The sequence below is a fragment of the Neopsephotus bourkii genome, unplaced genomic scaffold, assembly GCF_033783945.1.
Source record: "Neopsephotus bourkii isolate Nb327-2 ecotype Australia unplaced genomic scaffold, CSIRO-AGI_Nbou_v1 NB_346, whole genome shotgun sequence".
NCBI classification, from domain to species: domain Eukaryota; kingdom Metazoa; phylum Chordata; class Aves; order Psittaciformes; family Psittacidae; genus Neopsephotus; species Neopsephotus bourkii.
In genome coordinates, this window is record NW_026900852.1 from 73215 (window position 1) to 94305 (window position 21091).

The window sequence follows — 21091 nt, forward strand, 5'->3', positions numbered from 1 at the left end:
GCATCTAATGAAACAGAAGACAAGCTCCTTTGTCTGCAGTTATTTCCAGCTTTATGTTTTCATCTCGGGCTTCATCCAAATGCTAATGAAATAAATTCCTGGATCAGAACCACAGATCTGTTGCCAGCACTGGGTTTTGAGGCCTTCTCCACTTCTCAGTACCCACATAGCAATTATTGAGCAAGACTTGCTGGCTAGCTCAGTGTTTTCTCATCCACATTTAACGGGGCAGGTTGACTTTACCTTAAAAACACTGCAAGAGTTTATAACCTCAAGCATACTGCCGCAGAGCAGAGCTATTACTTAGTGAGCCGGGTACCCAGTTTCTAAAGACACTGCATTATTTCCAGTAGACTGTTTACCTGAGCACAGAATTAGCCTTGATTCTGAGCCTTTATGGGAAATTTTATTGTCCAAAGCAAATATGACCTGTTAAGATTTAGAGGCCGTATTAGCAGCAATAACAACTTTACAATCAACATCAGTAAATCTGGGTTTATTAAGAACTCTGCAGTCTTTAACTGTAGAAAGCAATTAAAATGTCTGTTTCTCACTGGATATAATACCTAACTTTCATACAAGACACACATCCTGTTTAATTGTTGAGTGTAAAGCAGCGTAGTTCAAATCATTCTAAAATTCTCAGTAAAATTCAAACTGTGATGACTGAGAATCACCATTTTTTTTTCCTAAAGTGGCTGAATTCCAATAAAAATAACATTTTTGGCTATTAAACTGTACAGAAATTGGAAAACAGTCAAATGTGTGCTCTCCAGTTCAGCAAACCATATGTGTTGGGTAGAACTGTACCTATCATCACTGGTTTCTTTTGATCTTAAAGAAAACACATTGATTCTCTATAGTTTTTAATTTGAAAACTCACCTTGAAGCGCTGTGGTTTTGGAATTAGTAATAAAAACTGACATACAGGCCTATGAGAGCAGTTAGGGCAGGGAAAACATCCTACCATCTCCTGACGGAGGTACTAGGATCCTCATCACTTTAGAGAAACCCCTTCAGTGAACAGAGTAAAATGAGAGACATAAGGAGTGCTTGAGCCTATTAAGTTTTGAGAGTGTATTAGGCAACTGAAGAGAGAAGAAAGTGGTGGGTGAAAGAAGAAGGGAAGGAAGAGGAACACGACCAGGATTTGAAGGCACTGGACAAGGCAGAATTCCTCCAGGAAAACCAGGCTGACACACAGCATCAGGACCACAGGTCGGGTTATTTCCACAGTTAAGATTCTGCAGTCAAGTAGATGGTTCATTTCACTTTGGAACTGCTTGTTTTCAGCCTTTCACCTACAACTCTGCACTTGATTTGGGGTATTTGATGAAGAAACATTCACTTATTTTACTGTAGTTTTGTGGCAGGAGGGGAAGCAGGGTTAAAGGAATAAGCAAAATGGAAATGTTGACCACAGAGAGAGCACATTAATGTGAGACAGGATCCACCGGCACTCTGCAGGGATGGGCACTCACAAAACCTGGGTTAGCAGCTCACGTTGTCTGAGAGGAAGAGGTCACTGAGGTTGCCCACTGGTGGCTTTGGGGGAATCTCTGCAGGCAGCGATTTCCATCCCTTCTGCAGAGTGTGGGCAATGAATCCCACACAGACAAAGGATGGTTTGGCAATTACACCTTTGGAAGCTTGCTTTGTCTATAGAATAGACGTGTTTACCACAATATATATTCCAGTGATTTTGACAACTCTCTGCAATGCATTTTTCTAACACCATTAAAACGAGTAAAAATAAGGCACAGCTGAGGATAATGTAGTATCAGAAATTGGAATGACAGAGTAAAGCTCATTAGATGCCTGTATACAAATTCATCTATTCACCGTTCTTATTTCTAACCCATTTGTCTTTTGACCTTTGCCACTTCTACATGATTTTCAGTATCTTTTGCACATCAGTTTGCTGCATTTCTCCTCTATTTTCATCTGATCAACATGCTTCCCCTTAACTAAAAGGATTCCTGTTCTTTGGAGTTTATTTTCCTTGCTTCTTTTGTTGCTTCAGTTGCAACACACCACAGCAACAGTGGAGATAAAGGGCAAAATTCACTTCTGAGTGATACCATTTCTCATCCTCATCAAAAGAAGCCAGTGAGCATGCTGCAGCGTGTGATCAGCAGCACAGCACAGTGTTACAGGGGCTGCTCAGGGCTCTGGCCCTGCGGCTGCAGCCTCAGTGTGCTCACTGCAGCTCACCCAGGGACCCAAGAGATTTCAACACTGCCCGGGGTCCTGCCAGGGCAGCACTGGCTCAGGACTCCCACCACGAGTCAGCTCTTTGCCAGGTAAGAACAAGGTGATGCTGTCCTCACTTCAACCAGCACATTGTTTCTTTTCTTTTCATGCCTCCCTAGCAGATTTTTAAGCACAAGCCCCTTAAAACATCTTCCTCCAAGAATAGTTGGGCTATTCTCATTTTAAGGCATCCCCATTACTTTCCTGCTAGGATGCAATTCTCTTGACAAAAAGCATGTTCAAAGCTAAGCAAAAAAAAAAAAAAAAAAGCCCCAATTATTATTTGTGGCAGATATTCTGTCTCCAGCAACAATTTATCATAATATTTTTAGGGTGGGTGAGGGTTTTTTATGTGTTACTTTTTCAATAAGAAAAGTAATTTTTGATAAAATGAGTAACAATCTGTTTTCAGTCTGTAAGTCTCGCACTTGAAAACTACCAAACCTAGGAGTGGTTTTTTTCAGCAGCATGTCTGAATTCTGATTAAAAGCCATTCCTTTTTAAATCTTATATAATAAACCCCTTTGCTATTTAAAGCAGACTGTGAGAGAAGAACACAGTAACCAAGAGCAGACCTTGAAAGCCATGAGGTTTTGCCTTTCTCCTCCCTTCCCACTCTCCCCCTGCAGCACCAAGGCTCACCTCAGCTGCAGGGACTCCCTCGGGCGGGCGGCAGTGGAGGACGATCATCCCTTCGATGGGAACCTCCTTCCCTTGGGGATCTTGCTCAAAGTTCTTCCGTAAATCTGCAGGGTTCAATGCAATGAATCAATACACAAAAGCCATTCCTCCCCACGGAACACAGCTTTGCCACGTGTGTATGAAGCAATGGGCAACTGAGAGCTACTCATTCTTCCCCAGATGCAGAGCAAAGAGATCCCATCACCTTCGATTGTGTTTCCATTTCTCCACCTTTAAGAAACCACTTCTGTGTGACCGCAGAGACAATCAGTTTTAGATCCCACAGACTCCATGGTCCCAGGTGGGCACTGTCTCCTGAGCCATTGCCTTTCCAAAACAGGGGAATGAAATGCAAGAACCACAACATGCCATTGCTGGGGCGCTGTTAGAACCAACCCAATGAATCCAAGAGACTGGGTGAACCATTTCCCAGTGCACACTACTTGAGATGAGTGCCAGGGTATTTCATCAGATGTCCTAAGCCGGATGATTTGTTTAGCTCGCCTACGTACTGCAAGCTGTGGGAAAGGAAGGGAAGGACTGAGAGCAATTCCATGTGTTCCAAACAGGATTGCTTCATTTCAGACATGACGGCCCAGCCAGTAATTCAGGATAAGAAACAGGGTGTACTGTCTCAGAGTCACAATGATGTGCTCGCAGCACTTCAAGGGCAAACCAGAACGAAGCAAACCTGTCTCCAGTGACACTGGCCTAACCCAGCCATGCCCATGAATACATGCAGTTAACTTGCTGTGAGAGGAAAACGAAACGGAAGGGATGTGACTTAGTACACGTGCTTTGAGAGTTAGGATGCTGCCATCAGACATATTCATTTTCTTCAAACAGTGTCTCAGATTCCACAGGCTGGATTTACTGATTTAATTTTCTCCATTGCTTACACCTCATGAAATACACCCCCTTAAATGCAGAGGCTCTGAGTCAGTTACACTTTAATATATTTTCCAAAATACATTAAAACTTATTTTAGCAAGCCGGTCACTACAGAAAGATGCACGCAGTGCATGTATAATCCTTTTTATGATTCTTTCTTAATGTTGATTTGCTTCCCCCACAGATAACCGCTATCTCTTCCAGTACTCTTTAAAAAGTCATTCATTAACAGCTAAGATGCAGTTGAGCCTACAAATGCCTTTATTAGCATGAAAAATGGAGTAGGATCCATCTTCTCATTTTCTCTGCGTTCCACGCTATCATAAAGAAATACTTACCTGCTTTTTCAGAGAAATATAAAGTGCTTTAATGCTTTGGTCTTGACTCACAAGTCAGAATCTAGGCTTTAGTATCAAAGAAGAAAGGAAAGAAAGAAAGAAGTTGACCCCACCACACTGCACACTGCAATGACGTGTGCTGTCAATGCTATGGTTCTGTACACTACCACAACCTGCAGCTACACATTCCTGTCTCTAGTCCTTTACAGGGCATTTCCCAAGGGAGAAACTTGTTCCCCAAATCAAATAGCTGGGTTGTTCACTGCAGACAGGATGACACAGGCCTGGGAAAGAGGGAGCCCTGGAATCTCATGGGGGTTGGTGATGGGTACCAGTTGGTAGCTATTCATATTCCCTGTCTGGAGCCCTAACGGGTCCCATCGTCTCCACACTGCAGAAGTGCTGTTCTTTCCATTTCAAAAATGACTTCCAGGGCAAGTGGCACAAAAAAGGCCAGTGCAGGAGCACAGCTCTCAAGACAAATGTACAGCCACAACCAGTGGAGCACCCTGGGGTGCCTGCCAAGGGTGATGGGGTATCTGCAGTTATGGGAGGCTGCTGGGGACAGGGTTTACATAAGAACTGGTACCAAGGTGATGGGTTTAGAAGTCCCAACACACAGCTCCACCTGCTTCTGCCCGTTCTGATTTTCACTCATATTGCCATGTGATGCGTTTGGGAAATCACAGTGCAGAGAAAAGTCGATAAAAATTCAATTCAGATTAATAGTCCTCTGCAGCTTAGCAATACAGGGGAATTATTAGCTCGTTCAGCGTTATGACAGTTAATGCAGTAAAATAAAAACCTGAACTTCTGCATATTTACCCATTCAAGCTAAAGCAGCCACCAGAAAGATCTGGGATCTATAAAATGAAGGAGTTGTTACTGTCCTACTCCTTATCTCAATGCTTATTTTAAGGTGTCCTGTTAAAAAAGCATTGTTTTAGACAGATTTATCACAAATCTGATCAAGTTACCATTCAGTTTCCTGCTTGAACCTCCCCATCCTGTTCCTCATTGCCCTCATCTCCTTCCAAGCAGCATTTCTCCCAGCCCTTTGCAGGTTATTGCCATCATTCCCTGGGACTGGTTCTTTAAAGACATGAACTGCTAATTTAAAGGGCAAGAGTTCACAACAGACCGGGGGAAAGTTAACTCCTCAGTTGTCTGCTTGCAGCGCTGCTGCAGAAGGATGGTTTCAGGCTCTCACCTGCCAACCAATGATGTGCTTCAAAACTGAAACCCAGGTACAAAATACAATGCTACAGAAGATTCTAAAGTATTCTTGCCCTTTTCTGTTTTAAAGGAAGTGTAGAACAGACACTTATGTGGGTTTTTTTCATATTTCTTTGACCCCTGTGATCAAGTTGGAGGAAAAGGGCACTTCCCAGGGGATCTTCTGTTGGCTTTAACCTTTTTTATTACACAGCATTGTTGTGACACTGTGACCAGAATCTCTGAAACAGATTTGCCGAGTGTAAATGCAGACTGATCAATCCACGTTAAAATAAAAGAGAGGCCTGAAAAGCCCCATCATGCTTTCTGTGCTAGTCCTACAGCATCCCACAAGGGAGGGCTGGCAAACCAGCAGCACTTTACCAGTATACATTTACACTGAACCCTAGAAGAACAGCACTGTTTCCATGCCTTACAAAGCCTGGAATAGCAGAACATTCCCTCTACTCACAAGCTATGCGGACAGACGCCTTCCTGCTCTTTGAGGTCCCTAGATGGCTCCATGCAACACACTGACACCAGTAATCTTCTGGGCCATGAAAGTCTTCCACCTGCTGTCTCGTCACATTGATGAACACCTCCCGAACCTTCAATCCTAAAGGGAAAGATAGAGGAAATTAGTTGGTAACAGCCTCTTGCTTAGGCATAAAACTAAGGTTAGCCAAACCTTTTCTTTTAATTACACAATTCCATTTTTAATCAAGGCAAAGCTTTAATTCCTTTAACAATAACATATTGCCACTAATTGAATTCTAAAAGCTGAGCAGGTCATAATGCGCTGAGTTACAAGAACTACCCACCCACTGGAGCCTTTGCAAGGACACAACGCATCCCTCAGAAACCCTGTCTCTTGTGCTTTTTTCACCCAGAGTGTGTATCTAGACTTAGATACTATAACATAAAACTGAATTATCTTCCAAACTAACATCTACGTGCCCCTGAAAACCTTTCTGAAGTACCCTGGCAGGCCCCCAGTTGAGTCCGACAGAACTATGCACGTATGACAGGAGCTGATCTAATGTCCCACTGAATTCCAGCCTGTTCCAGCCACTACTACCACAGCTCCATCCAGCAGCCACTTCTCCATGCAGGGGGGAAAAGCTGTGTCACTGCAGCACACAGAAAGCTAAGCTCAAGCCATTACACCCTGAAAGGAGGAGAAAACAAAGGGAAGTGAATGCACTTCACAGCTCACAAACAGAGACGTTCGCCATAGCTGCATATCTGCACCATAACACTGGGGAGAGGAAATATAATCCAAATGTGGGTTGAAAGGCATTAGGAGTCAGTTGAAAGTGATGGTCAGGAAAACATTAATTTGAAACTAGAAAACATTCATTCCTTCTACTTTCTTCTTTCTCCTCCTGTGCTGACCACCCAGATACTTCTTTCCCCTTCACTGGAAGTGAATGAAAACTCCATGTTAAAATATTTCATGTCTGCAAAGTTTATAAAGCAGCAAGGAACTCCTAAACCTGAACTCCATAAAAGTTGGCTTCTGCTTAATCTCAGGCATCATTACCAGCTGGGTGCTTCCCTCCTGGAAGGCACTGGGAAGTCACCGTGTTCCTTGGGTGCACAGGAGAGTTGAGGCCACTGGGGATGCTTATGAAGAGGGGTGGGGAAGGTCAGACAGGCTTTAAATACTGATAAAGCAACACAAAAGCCTTGCTACTTTTCCAGCAATAGGCAAAGGGAGGGTTTGCTTCTTTCCATTCAGCCTGCTGGGCTTGCCATTTCACCACGGTACTTAAAGACACGCACAAACCTGCAACAGAGTCCTGCGCTGTCTCAATAATCAGTTTAGTCACTCAAATATTTACTCACTCTGTAATAGGCAAACAGAGGTTTCCAGGTTGCTTTTATTTGCATTGTGTTCTTTCAAACATGGTGATGCAGTTTCCAACGAAACTGTTTACAAAACATCTCTTCGTTTTCTGACACGGTGAAAACAAGCCCTTCCAAAGCACACACAGCCCGTGGAACTCGGCAGCTCTGCATCTAACTCCTCTCCCTGCTGACAGACTACATGATGAAAAAGCACCATCCCAATTTAGACACCCAAGCTGCTCTGCCCGTGAGGAATCCCTGGATTCTCAGCAATAAACCATGTGCAGAGTCATCTTTGTAGGTTAAAGATAAGAGCAGCTATGGTTAAGTTCCATTTGTGAGCACCTGAGCCCTGGCACCTGACACAGCAGGTTTTGACTGCCTGAAGATTCAGCATCCCTCCATGCTGCATGACAGACACACACTTTCCTGTTACTTACCCTTGGCAAATCAAGCTGTGCAGTCCCTGAATGATCTCAATCAAAGCCACAAAGCATCAAAGCTCCCAAGCCAACAAGGCTGCCACCCATCTACTTAAAGCCTTCTTCAAGAAGGGTGTAAACCGATTAAGTCCTTGACAAAGAGTGACCTTTCTGAGGTGGCCTGTCCCCAGTCACTCAGCACTCAATTAGCTGACACACGCATGGTGCATCCTGCAAACAGCACTGCTCTGCGTGCTGCTGGGAAGGTACAACCCTTCACTGCACATCCTCAGCATCTCCAGCTGCCCTTCCATCCCGTGATCAGCTCCTTCCCACCTTGACTGCTAAGTAGGTATCTTCACAGGGAGAGAATCCTCCCCATCACCAGCCATTAGCTACAGCCTCAAGGCAGCCATCAGTCACCCCCCTGGACCTGCCACGATGGGTTCTGAACTCTCGCCATTTCTCAGCTGCTCAGGAATTTCTGGAAGCAGCAAACAGAAGCCAAGGAATGGGAGCTGCATATTGTACAGCTTACTGAGGAGCCATGCTACCACCACCACAGTCGGCACTGATACCAAACAAGAAGCCTTTTCTGGGCTCATTGGTAGTGTAAAATACCAAGCAGCTGTCAGTGAACAGAGGCATTTACAGCTTCAGATTTATTAAGGTAGAGCATTCTCTGACCCAGCTATTCCTTCCATTGATGCCTGATTTAATTAATCTATATATCAGCCTTTCTTTTCTGAAGCAACATTACATGCAGTTTGAATGAGGCAAACAACCAGCACGTGAGATTGAGAAAGTGGTGGTTCAGCATTTGAAGAACGGGCCAGGGAGGAATTCGGGTCCTTTTAAAGGTCTCCCAGTTTGCCAATAGACAAAATAAATGCAGCCAAAATGGCAGAATCACAGAACTGCTGAGGTTGGAACACCTTGTCTCTGGGGAAAGTTACGTTTTGTTGATGGGGAAAAGACCCCCATTCACATTGTTCTAGAAACAACCACACAAAGCAAATGTCTTGGGAAGAGCAGTGCGTATTCTTCATTTACCATCACTATATCTCACCAACAAATACACTCAGCGTCCCTCTGCAGCTCAAGAAATGCCAGAAAAATTGCTCCTAGGAAATGACACAGAACAAAAAACCCATGCAAAGCAAAGCAGGCACGTAATGAACACGAGCAGCATTTTACCTGCGACTTGTGTAACTCTAATAAAGCACCGCAAGAGCAACCCTTTAAATTATTGTGCAAATTATAACCATCATCTTTTGTTGCACAGTACAGCCTTACAGAATATAAAATTATGGTACTGATATGCTAATCAGCTTTCTGCACTGTTGGATGGTTTAGCTGCAGATAGACTAACGCTGGCAGCAGATGAATAATTGCTCTCCATGTACTAAACATAACAGAGCTGCACAGAACTTCAGCATTTGTCAGCGTTATTTGTTTAAATGAGAACAACACTGACAGCAGTTATTGCTGCAATCCTTTTATTTATCAGACAAGAGAACTCTAGTTACTCTTAGTAGGCCTGATCCTCTGGTGAAAGCCAAAGTTGAAGTATTTATAAACTAATTTGGAGGTGCACACTGCAACCTTCAGGCAAGGAAAATAAAGCAGAAGGAAATTCATCAAATCGTAATGATTATGTTTTTATCACAGTAGCATCTACTAACTCAGGCTCTTGGTTTATGGGGTAGAGGACACGGAGCAAAGCTCCTGTTCTGCCACGTTCATGCAACAAACAGAAGAGGCAGGCTATGGATTACTGCCTTTTCTGCAACTCAGGAAATAAGGAAGGAGAGGATGAAATAACATGGTCTCTAATGGAGCGACCGCATGTGGCAGCGCAGTGATGGGAACCCATACCCGCTGCAGGGGCAGTGTGTGCCTGAACTCATGCTGCACAAACAACAGCAACTCCACAAGAGTCGAGACTTCAGTGCAAACTCCTCAAGCCAAGGCTTCCATGCTCAAGCAGCCAGTGCACGTCACAGCCCATTGCTACAGCAGTTCCAAAGCGACAGAAATCCTTCCTCTCCTGCTGCTCCTCCTCTACAAATGAAGAGGGACTCCTGTGGTACTCAAAGATCTGTTTCTGTCCTGTAAAGACAGGATCGTGCAAAATTGGATTCCATGTTCATCACAAGGACAAAATATGCACATTGTCTACCAACAGCTGTCCCTCCTGTCCTTTTCCATGTTCACAATACAGTGCTGTAGGTAAAATCCATCAGGACAGTGTGCCCGCAAGCACCGCTGCCAACTTTGTCTTGCATATGCCTGGCTAAGAGCTTGCTGGCAGGAATTTATAGAGATGCTAAGACAATTTCTTGCATTCTGCATTAAATTTCCTCTTGTTTGGGTTTCTTGTTGCTATTTTTCTCCACTTTTCTATACATCATCTCAGAATTCTAATCACAAAACAAACAGTGAAAGGATGTAAAAGGACAGCCCCGTTTTCCTATACTGTACCCTCTCTTAGAGAGCGCGCCAGAATCATCCCCTTTAACCACAGGCACCGTTCTTGGCACAGCTTCCAGTGCAGTTTTCCACAGATGGAGCTCTCGCAGCACACAGAACACGGTGCACACTTGGTAACAGACATGTTTATGCCCCAGATTTGACTCCAGAAATGAGGGCGCTGCCAATACGCACATTCATTCTAAATAAAACCCAGTAGTCTGCTGTTTACTGAAGGCAAAGGAAGAGTTCCAAAATACCTTCTGGATCATGGTGAGAGACTATCCATGCCTGTCCTTCAACTTCACACTGTAAACAGGCCTTTACTTCCATTTTTAGGTCCTAAGGGCCATTATGGCAGTTTGTGGAATGCCCAGCACTGCACTGTCTGTCCCACACTCGTGTTTAGAGAACAACGCTTGCAGGGTTAGCCCTGTTCCTGGGCAGAATTCAAACCTGCAACATTCATATGCCAAATCTCATCTGCACAGCCCACGCCTCCAGGTCTCAAACCTCAATGTTACTAAAAACCCCACCTAATGCTACTTCATCTTTCTCTGCTATTAATCCAAGGCTTCCAAATCATAACTGCAGCATTCACAAGACAGACACAAGGTTTTCATTAACCATATGGAAAACAACTTTTAGGGAGAACACTTCTTCCACACTGACTCAGCAATGCCTTTAGAAGTAAAGGTTGTGCCTATTAAGTTAATTTCATAAAGGTAACTGTAAAAATTAAAACTCATCCAGATTAGCATTTATCAAAAGCCTTTAGTACAGAATTCCTTCAGAATGCATCACTTAAAAAGGATGCCAAACCACGCTCTAGGAGATCTAACTTTATTTTAAATGGTATTTTTTTTCCCCTAGAAAGGAATTGCTTGTGTTGATAGAGAGGATGTTATGCATACACTGCTATTTCCAAGACATGGGAGTTGCTTAGCAATCTGGGAATTTAGAAAGAGAAGAAAAGCAGTAACAAAGCAGAATTGTGAAATGACTAGAGGGTGCAGCATTAAATTGGTTTGCAATACTTATCAAGATGCTTCTAAATGAGAAAAGATATAGGGTGTGCTGGGAGCATGATAGAATCTGTTGATCATTTTCAACCTTCCCCCTTCTCTTTTAGATGCTCACTGTTACACAGTGGATTTTCTTACTTAGCTTTATTACCTACCAAACACCCATCACTGCTTGGGCGTGAAGGCACATTTCAGCCACCACACTGGCAGTTTTTCAGGGTTCATCCTGACAGGAATTGCATAAAGGCATATGTGTCCCTGTTTCTTGTTTCCACTAGAAATTACACCACTGAAATACAGAGGACTGCTATTCCCTCCAGCATTGCTGGTTTCCTTCAGACAGCTCACCGACTATGGTTAGTGTATGATCAGACCTGGTGGTATGTGTCCAGTTTGTTACATCTCCATGTAATGCCTCCCACATCTACAGTCATTTTAATTGCCTCTGTTTTCCCTATTCATGCTATGCCTCTTCTGCCAGGATTTGTATTCCCTTCCCTGCCTGTCAGCTCTGTCCTTCTTTTACCTTCTCCCATCCATTGGTTTCCCTTTGCATTTTGGGAAACTGCCTCTCCTGCTCCGCAGAGCTGTGTCTACCTGGTGCACACAACACCAAGCTAACCAAAAGCTGCTGCTGCAGCAGCCCAACACTAAGCTAATGCTGACAGACTGTGCTCTCCCACAGGGTGTCCTCCCTGTGCTCAGGACAGCACACCCTCAGCACGTGTCCTTTGAATTAGAGCTGGTTCCATTCCCTTGAGCTCAGCTATCTGCCACAGCACAGGACTCCATCTCTGGATGGGATCTCCCATTCCCTGCTCCACTTTGCACACTGCAAATAGACACTGCATGCAGGTACATCTCCCGAAGGACACACTGCCCTTACCTGTAGTCTCATCCATGCTTTCCTCAGACACGTGCTCATTTTGATGGACCCATTCACCATTGCACTTGAAGAAAATCTGCATAGCTGGCATAGCTTTACAGCGTAAGACAATGGGGTTGCTTTTTATAATGTAGGCATCATCTGGTTCTTCCATAAAATGAGGCAGTGTTCCAGGAGCAGATGGGATAGACTCTGGAAGGCCTTCACTGTTATCATTGCCTGAAAGGGAAGGAAAGGAAAATACACATTTTTATGTTGTTGCACCCTTTGTATCCTCTCATTTTGTTGATTAAAAACCATTTTGGATTTGATTTAAAAACTAATTTTACTTGGAAAAACACCTGTAGAACTCAAGAGCTGTCAGAATCGTGCCTTGAAGCAATGACACACACAAATATCAAATCATTTGAGTATAAGAACTGTCAAGAAAGCTGACAGAAAAGCATCAGCAAACTGCATCATCACTATTGACAACTTTAGAGCTGGGGCACTGAGGCACAGAGAGCTTAAACGAGTCACCTAATGTCATACAGAAATCTGTGGAAGAAGTAGAAACTAAACCTTAGTCTCTTGATTGACAGCCCAGTGCCTTAACTACTGAATCTTCCTTTCTTTCCCTGAAATTAATTTCCTTTAGACAGTTGCTGCAGATTTAACAGGGATCAGAGTGTTAACCACAGCGAAGTATATTCGATATGAACAGCATTACTGTAGCACTCCAGTACTGGAATAAGCAAACTGTGATTTCATACGCACTTAGAGGAAATATTCCATATGCTTTTACACTGTTCCCATTTACTGCAGCCCCTTTAAGGCAACATAAAAGTGGGAAAGTGGTTTCTGTAGGACCAGAAACTGCAAGACTGTGAGCTTTACAGCTCAGATCACAAACAGCGGGATCCAAGGGCATTTGCTCAGCAATGTATAAGCCTAGGTGGCTTATTTTCTGAGTTCCTACGCTCAGACATGAACACACAAGCACTGGAATACAGGCTGTTCCTTTACTACAGCTCTTCTAATTGAGTGAAAAACGAGTTGCTGCTGTCAAAACCAGGAAATTCCCATTGATTTTTAGCAACACTGGGATTTATTTTCAGTAGTTTTGTCAGTTTTGTGAGAAAATTCAGAGAACAGCAACAAAACTAACTCAAAAGGGATCAATTTATGGAAGCAGATTATAAAGGACTGAATATAGACAGTGTAGCCAAACGATAACCGAGGAGGACACAGTCTACATGCAGATGAAGGGAACACAGTACCAGAGAAAGAGGAATAGCTGAGGGCAATAGAGATGTGATTTAACCCAAACCAATGAAATTAAGTTAGATGAAAGGCAAGTTGTGGCCATATGAAGTATGTCTAAAATCCTTCTCAGGTCTAGCAGATGATGGAATAATGAGAACACGCTTTAAAAATAGGTATCTCTCAGCACAGTGTATCTGTGTGTGCAAATATACACTGTGTGTGTGCTGGGAAATCACTATGATTTTCCAATGACTTCAGTGGTTTCAATACATTCACAGCGTGCTTTATAAAATATTATCCTAATTTTTAGCGTTTCACTACTGAACATTTATGCCAATTTCCATCCTGTCAATCTTCAGTAATACTGTGTCCCTGCAGGCTTGATTAAATTCATGCTTTGTAGGAAATAAGAATGTCATTAGAAGATTTTGGAGACGCTTGGAAATCCCATGCTCCCATCGATGCTTTGAGGTAGCAACACGCCTGTGTTAAGGAAGAATAGCTGGAGAACTTAGAAAGCCCCATTGTTATCCCACTAAATTCACTACTTAGGGCGAGACACAAAGGATGAAATCCCAGCCCCACTGAAATTAAGGGCACAATTCTCCTCTCAAGTGGCATCTGGATTTAGTGATACAGCTTTACATTCTTGTTAAGGGTTCCTGATGAGCACCTGAGAACACTGATCCTGCACCTCCTCAGGGACTGCTGTGCTTTTGTCCAACAGCCACGCTGCGGGAAGCATGAGCTGTTTGATGCTGTCACAAGCAGGGTGGGTTGGTGATGGGGAAGTGCTCACTCCTCAAGAAAACATGTCACATAAAAACATAAGTCAAGGGGCATCTTAATGCACCTTTCTTTCATCTATCATCTTTTTTGTACCCTTTGTAACTAAGTAATGCCAACTGTCTTCCATGTGTACATCCATTTTTACAGGAAGGCCAGAATACATAACTTGCTTACACATGGAACTCTTTCCATAATGAAATTTGAGTCATTATTCAGTCAGAAAAGCAACTTAGTGAGATTTGGCTATGTTGTTTTAATCGGATGACCCTGTCCCATATGCAACAACGTGGGGTTTTTGGAAGTCACTCAGATATTGATGGAAATAAGAGATTTTGTTGCCCACATGAAATCCTTTAATGCCTTTGTTATTTCCTCTAGTACGCTCGGATTTACTAAAGCCTACAGGGACACAGTTTTCAGCAAAGACTGACAATACAGGGACAGTGAGAACGGTCAGTAATAGAACATGCATGCTGATGAGCTTCACTGCATCATTTTCCTTTAAACTCTACCCACTGAAGAGGAATAGAATTCCTATTTAATCAGGACTCCAGAACAGCACTGCTTTTGAACAAATACCTTTGGAACTAGCAGACATCAAACTAATGTGTACCTGTGCTGGTTTTCTCTGGCTTTGTGCATTCTACCTGCAGTTTTCAGGCTCGTGAAACACAAATAAGAACCTAGAATCGCAGAAACTCAAATCCAGAATCACCTTCCACGATCAACTCTGCTTTACTGAAAAAACCTGGCTAACAGCAGAGTGAAGATTCCAAGCTGATAAAACTCAGTATTAAAGCTGAATTATTTCTACTCAGTTTCCAAAATGGACTGAACCTTGTAGCAAAATTCATGGTTTAAGTGTTAAGCACCTACCTCATGAGGAAAAATGCTTTCTGATGATGTTTTTACACCCAGGAGCAAGGAAGACTACCAACCCCAAATGCTCTGACTGGTTTCAGAGCACTCGGCAAAGCACAGGGAAAGGCCATGTCTTTGCAAGCCAGTAATTACAGTGTGGGGGGTGGTTTTTTGCATTTTTACTGGACATTCACACCTACCTGACAGGGAGGGAGCATTTCTCCTGCTTTTAAGTTACACAGCTGAGATAGTTGCTGTTTTCTTAAGACAACTCTCTTAAATCCTGCCACCTCACAGGATGGCATCTTGTGGAGAAGCTGCAATAGAAGCCACACTGAATGGACCCTTCTAACTCCTCGTGCTGTGTCGATGAGATGTGCTACACTGACAGGGTCTGGGACCTACCAGTACTTGAGAAACTCTGGAAAGGAAACCCAGTAACTGAGTCATGCACTAACAGGAAAGCTGCTCTTCTGAAGCAAGGAAGCACTCGTGGGGAATGAAGAATGGCTCAAAACCCCACACTACAACCATGCTTTTTTCTTTACTTTACACCTTGGGGTCTCCTGGGTTTTTCAGCACACACTGAAAGTCCCAAGTGCTGAATATTCAGTTCAGCAAGCCAACTTTTGCTATCAATGTATTAGTTTCCTCAGACCCTCTTGCTTCCTATGGATATAAAGTCTAAACTTCTCACAGCTGTACCATAATCCTTCTCATCAAATATTTGGGCGACAGGTGGAAAATTGTTCTGCCAGCTGAGGAAGACAAAATCCATTCCTCCTGGCGATTTTCTGCAATGAAAACTCCCCAGAATGAATGTGCAATAAGTTGGGGAAATAAATCTAAAATATTATCACACAAAAGCAATGTGCTCAGAATCTTTAGCTGCAAACTAACTCTGCTTATCTGAATTTTAAAGACTCTCATTTCTTCTTCTGTGTGCATAGGACTAGATATGAAGCTGGATGCTCCTACTTGAAGCTATTAGCTATAGGCCTGCTTTTCCCCCATTTTGCTTTGCAATGCACTGTGGTCTCTCTCATTCCTTTCTTTCTTGCATGCACCAAGGAAGTCTGACAACAAAACTGGGCAGCACCCATCACCAATTCCATTCTAGGGGAGGGTAAGCAGTTGGGCTGAGAATGGACTTTGTGTGTAACAGCAAGCAATGAAACAGGAACCAAATGCCACAGAGCTGTGTCCAGGTCTTAATAAACCCATGCTAAGCTGCACACACTATTCCTGTTACTTAGAAGGCTTTGGATGACTTTGTCTGCAGCTTATTAGCGGGAAAGGAGAGTGAAAGTCAATATATAATCATGGGAATAAGTTGTCTTAATAGGATTAAAAATCAAGACAACTGTGAAGTATAATGTACTTCAAGTGCCTGTGCTTCCATTCACTGTGACAGTCCCTTCCTACATAACTTACTAAGGAACTGTTACAGGTTAAATGCTTTTTCCACCACAATAAGAGACATGTAAGAGAAAGACACAAGAGACCCCCCCACAGCCTCACAAGTGGTGAGTGGAACTGTCTGGGCAATGACAGTGACCTGCCACAGTTGTAAGCAACTGAGTGAGCCTATTGTAGTAATTCACCATTCCTTAGCCAAGAACCCAGGATGCTCACCATGTGCATACTTCTCCATTCAGATGCAAGTCAATGTGCTAGTCGGAAACACCTATGGTTCTCAGTGCCAAGAAGCACACATGGGTCCCTTCACTGTAACTGAGCAGGAAAGCTGTACATTCCAAAAGCATTCCAAGCTCCCGTACTTTTATGAACAAACCCTTCTTGCCCCTCACTTTCCACCAAACAGCAGCAACATTATTATATTATCCAACGTTTCTGCACACAGTTTCATTTGAGAGACACCCTATTATGTCAACAATATCTCACTGTGACAGAATTTTTAAAGACATATATAGATATTAGTATGTACATATATAAGTGCAATTCTTTTAGTGAGCAGGACTTCTTCCATGGAAAGGATTTCTACACTAATATGAGTGAGGCCATTTTCTCAATCCTCATTTATTCATCTTCCTTTCCTTTTAATATCTTATGAGCTTTAGCAGAGGGCTATGTACTTTCCTTAAAGCTCACAGTCCTCATTTAATCTCTCTGCACGTGGCAGAAAGCACAACTTAATTATATATAGTTTTTAAACATAATAAAAGTTTAAAAGCATCACAGCTTTAGCCACAAATTCCAGCCTTAATTCTTCTATCAAACAACACAAATAAGAAGTACTCGTGCATCTTTACACAGGGCTAGGCTTTCAGATGTTGAAGTGATTAAGACAAGACTGATACAGGTTCTGATCACATCTCCTGCTCAGCACAGTAATGAAAGCTGTCACCTTCCACCACCTCCACCTACTCTTAACCCTTGCCACAAACCATCAGCTCACTTTAGCCTTCAGGTCGCAGTGGGATTATGGAGCAGAGCAGCCAAGACCAGCCCAGTACGTGGAGAGCAGTTCCTGCTGGCACTGCTCCAGTGGGTTCATATAGCAAGTATAAATGGGAAAGGAAAAAAGCCCTTTCCAGCAGCATCCCCTCTAGGATCCACCATTGAGTGACACTGCTGTGGCCTCTCTTCAGTCACTGCACGAGAAACTTGCACTTTAATGTAACTCATACAGTGATTTTCCATAACAGACATAGTTAATGGCTTGCAGGAGGGTAGGGCATTTATTTTTACCACTGAGGATTAATATGTTCATAAAACATTAGTAGTCTTTTCTATGCCAACAGAGATGAATGTGTTATCCTATTGTAATCTCTTTTGTATTCTAAATCTATTTCTATCTAAGCTATACATATTTATAAAAATGATACATTGCATTTATTAAATATTAAGTGGATTACAAACTTGAAGAATCTTTCATACATTTATTTAACATCTAGGGGGTTTTTCTTTAAGCAGTATGCAAGCACTATAAATCTTTAAAGGAAAAAAGATTCTCCAACATTCTAAACAGATGAATCTAACAAAATCTTCCAGGATCCGATGTGCAAAGAGTATGAAACTAGGAGAAAAAAACATACTTCAAAAATACTGAGAGAAAATACGTGGTAAAGCCACACTTTTACATGTAAGAGAAGATGCTCTGCCTGGATTTTGAGCATATCTCCCACGGATGTGTATTAGCTGTAAATGAAAAGCTTTACATGGAAAGCTACACACATAGCTCTTCAGTAGACCGGTCTTTGGCACACAAAGGCAAATGAACTGTCTTGCTGAACCTAAATTTAAGGTTTGGGGTTTTTAACCAAATGCCACTTTTAGAACTTTGAAATTCAACTTTCAGTTCACGTATAAAAAACCACCTTTGAACTTCGAGTGCCTGTGCCCCAGAAAGGGAAGGAAGCAGAACCCAACCCCAGCAAGGCTAAAATGCTCATTTTGATCCTCAACAATGAAGGAAAACCAGTGGATTTTTTTTCCACCTGTGAGAATATCAGGGAAAAAAAAAAACCCTCAACAATTATTTTACTAATGATACTGAGTGCAGCAAAAACGATATGGAACCGCTTGGATTCGTTTCAAGGACTACAAATAACACACCAACAGAAAGTGAACTGTGCTGGGATAAAGTTATTAACATAAAAGTCAAGGGGAAACGATCATCATGTAAACCACTTGCTTTTAAATATCACCAACTCTTTTTCATTAGGACCCAGCAATTCGCAAGAACATATCTGAGCCCAGATCTAACCAGCTATTCACTAACAGCTTGAATCTGCTGCCCTCCTTCCAGGTTTCCACCCCCCAAAGACTGAAATCAGCTTTGTAATCATGAGGATGGGATTAAGCTGCTTGAAGGATCCTCCACCTCGATGGGCAAGACTGATCATCATGTGGATCAGCCACATTCTGCTACATCAGAGAAACTTCTATGGGAAAAACTAACCTGAAGTGAGCTGAAAACTTGAATTTGCTCCCAAACAACAAGTGCAAACCAGGATTTCTCCCAAGTTCATTTACTAACTCAATGGCTCTACTTACCAAACCCTGGCCAAAACACGGTACCTGCTGATGCGAGTGCTTCCAGCTCAGTAGCCAAGCAATAATAAATCTAATGAATTCATAGCAGTTCATAGTTGCACTCTGCCACGATGCTTATTCTTAGCTACAGCAGCATTTTATTTACTGAAGGAGGCACAGAGCTCTTTCCTCCAACTTAATTCACAAATCAATTGTCATTATTAAGGCTTTGATGTGCCCAACTCCTGATTCAGCTGCTGGAGGAGGTGCTTACTGCAGAGCTGTTCACAGCCTGCTTCAAACTGGACTGCAGACAAGGTTCTGGTTTGCTTGCAAGCGAGTAATAAGGCTGCTGTACAACTGCTGATTATGGATTAAGAAAGAGGGGGCAAAAATAACCCACACATGCCAAAGCGCTCTTCCCTTACAACTCCTGCAGCATCAAAGCTGTTCTGCAGGCAAATGTCAGTTTAATTTCTTCTGTAAATGCTGGAGGGGAAAAACCCCCACCTTCCTTCAGCACCAAATTCCAGTGCATCCAACTCTTGACACCAGACGTGGCATAACGAAGCACATCAATGTTTTCCTTGGCTGCCAGCACAGGAAAGACAGGCAGTTACTTATGATCACAGTCAAAACTCTTCCCATCCTGTCCATTGCAACTCCTCACATCCATGTGCCCCAGTAAGACCCAATGCTTTCAAGCACTGAAGGCACAGGACTGCACTGGAGCCAAGCAAAGCAAGTAGCATATGCCACCTTTGAAACCAAAAGCCACAACAACCAGGGATTTGTTCGTCCACAGGCTGATGTTTGCATGGATAAAGTAGGGTTTGTCTTCAGCTGTAAGACATATCAAGGCAGTTTCTAAACATGCAAATATTAACAGCAAATCTTCTTATTTCTAAATTCATAAAACAAATAGTGTTTCACAAAAATGGACAGAGATCCTACTTTAGATTTTGAAAGTACTCTAGAATTAGATGTTTTCATAATAGAGGTGTATTATACTGTAATTTAACTCCTATTCCTTTGAGAAAGAGCACAGAAACCTCAGTGTTTGGCTGAATCAAAGCTAAAAAAAACAATTTCTTCCTTTCTACTTAATATTTAGATGAAATGTGTGCTAACACAATGAGAAAAGCCTTAAGAAAAGGTGACCTGATTCAGTGTTAGTTGCTATGAAGCCAGCTCTGACCTAGTAAGTCAAAAGGCTCATTCTAGTACTTGTTTGCCTTAAGATTACTTAAGCTGCAGCACTGTGGAGGCAATGCCTGTTTGACACTAGAAGCTCACCAAAACCTTGGTTTGATCCCAAGTAACACAAGGCATCCATCCAAACCCATATGGATTCTGATATATAGGAGTTGTGATAACAAGGGATAAGCCAACAAGGATCCCGACTGGAATGAAGGGGCTGTAAGAGTATCACCCTTGGGCTGTTCAGAACCAGCTCTTATGCCTCCATGCACTGCATCTGAGCTCAGCTCACGTGCTCTTCCCATTTGAAAAGTTGTCCTTTTGAAGTTATTTTCTTGCATAGTCACCTTGCTGTGAGTCAAACTCAACCATCAGTCACTGTCACAGGGAAATCATAGCATGGAAAAAAGCAAGTATGGGGTTTAAATCTTTAATATTTAAATAGGTAACAGCACAATTCCAGATACAAAAGGAACTTCCCCACCCACCCATTCTCTATTTTAGCCATAGCCAGCTATCAAAGACATGAGTAATGTGGCACAAACCATGAATCACGGGGCTTCTTTGCGTTTATTTAAAGTATAAAGTAAATGAAACAGGACCTGACCTGACACAAAACAGATACAGTGACTTTTCTGCCAAGTCGAGTATATCACAAGGAACAGAAATGAGGTCCTATTTCTTTCCCACATGTATAAACAGCTCTCTCCAGCCCCTTCAAGCTAACAGTCTCTTACAGACCACTGTGTCTGAAGTTATACTAATAATGATACTTAGATGCAGTTACTCCATCTTTTGTTAACGTTCTTGTGGTTCTCACTCAACAAGCCAATCTGTTACCCTTAAGAACTCTTCCAAACAAAGTAAAAAAGCATTTCTCTTCAGACAGCATTAAAAATCCCCTAAAATATATTAATAAAGAGTCTTCAGTGCACAAAGTGTTTACAAGCAAACATTCACCCT

The 21091-nt window shown here is 42.6% G+C and overlaps 1 protein-coding gene across 5 annotated transcripts in view; it reads right to left on the reverse strand.

Annotated features, from left to right (window-relative positions):
* The window catches only part of UNC5D (unc-5 netrin receptor D), a 135075-nt gene that overhangs the window by 49113 nt on the left and 64871 nt on the right, over positions 1-21091 (reverse strand). For all 5 annotated transcript variants that reach the window (XM_061348167.1, XM_061348171.1, XM_061348168.1 and 2 more), the window contains exons 2-4: positions 12035-12253; positions 5851-5994; positions 2896-2999 (exon numbers count right to left, since the gene is read on the reverse strand). In XM_061348167.1, the coding sequence (XP_061204151.1) occupies positions 2896-2999; positions 5851-5994; positions 12035-12253 (467 nt within the window). The remainder of the gene's footprint in view (positions 1-2895; positions 3000-5850; positions 5995-12034; positions 12254-21091) is intronic.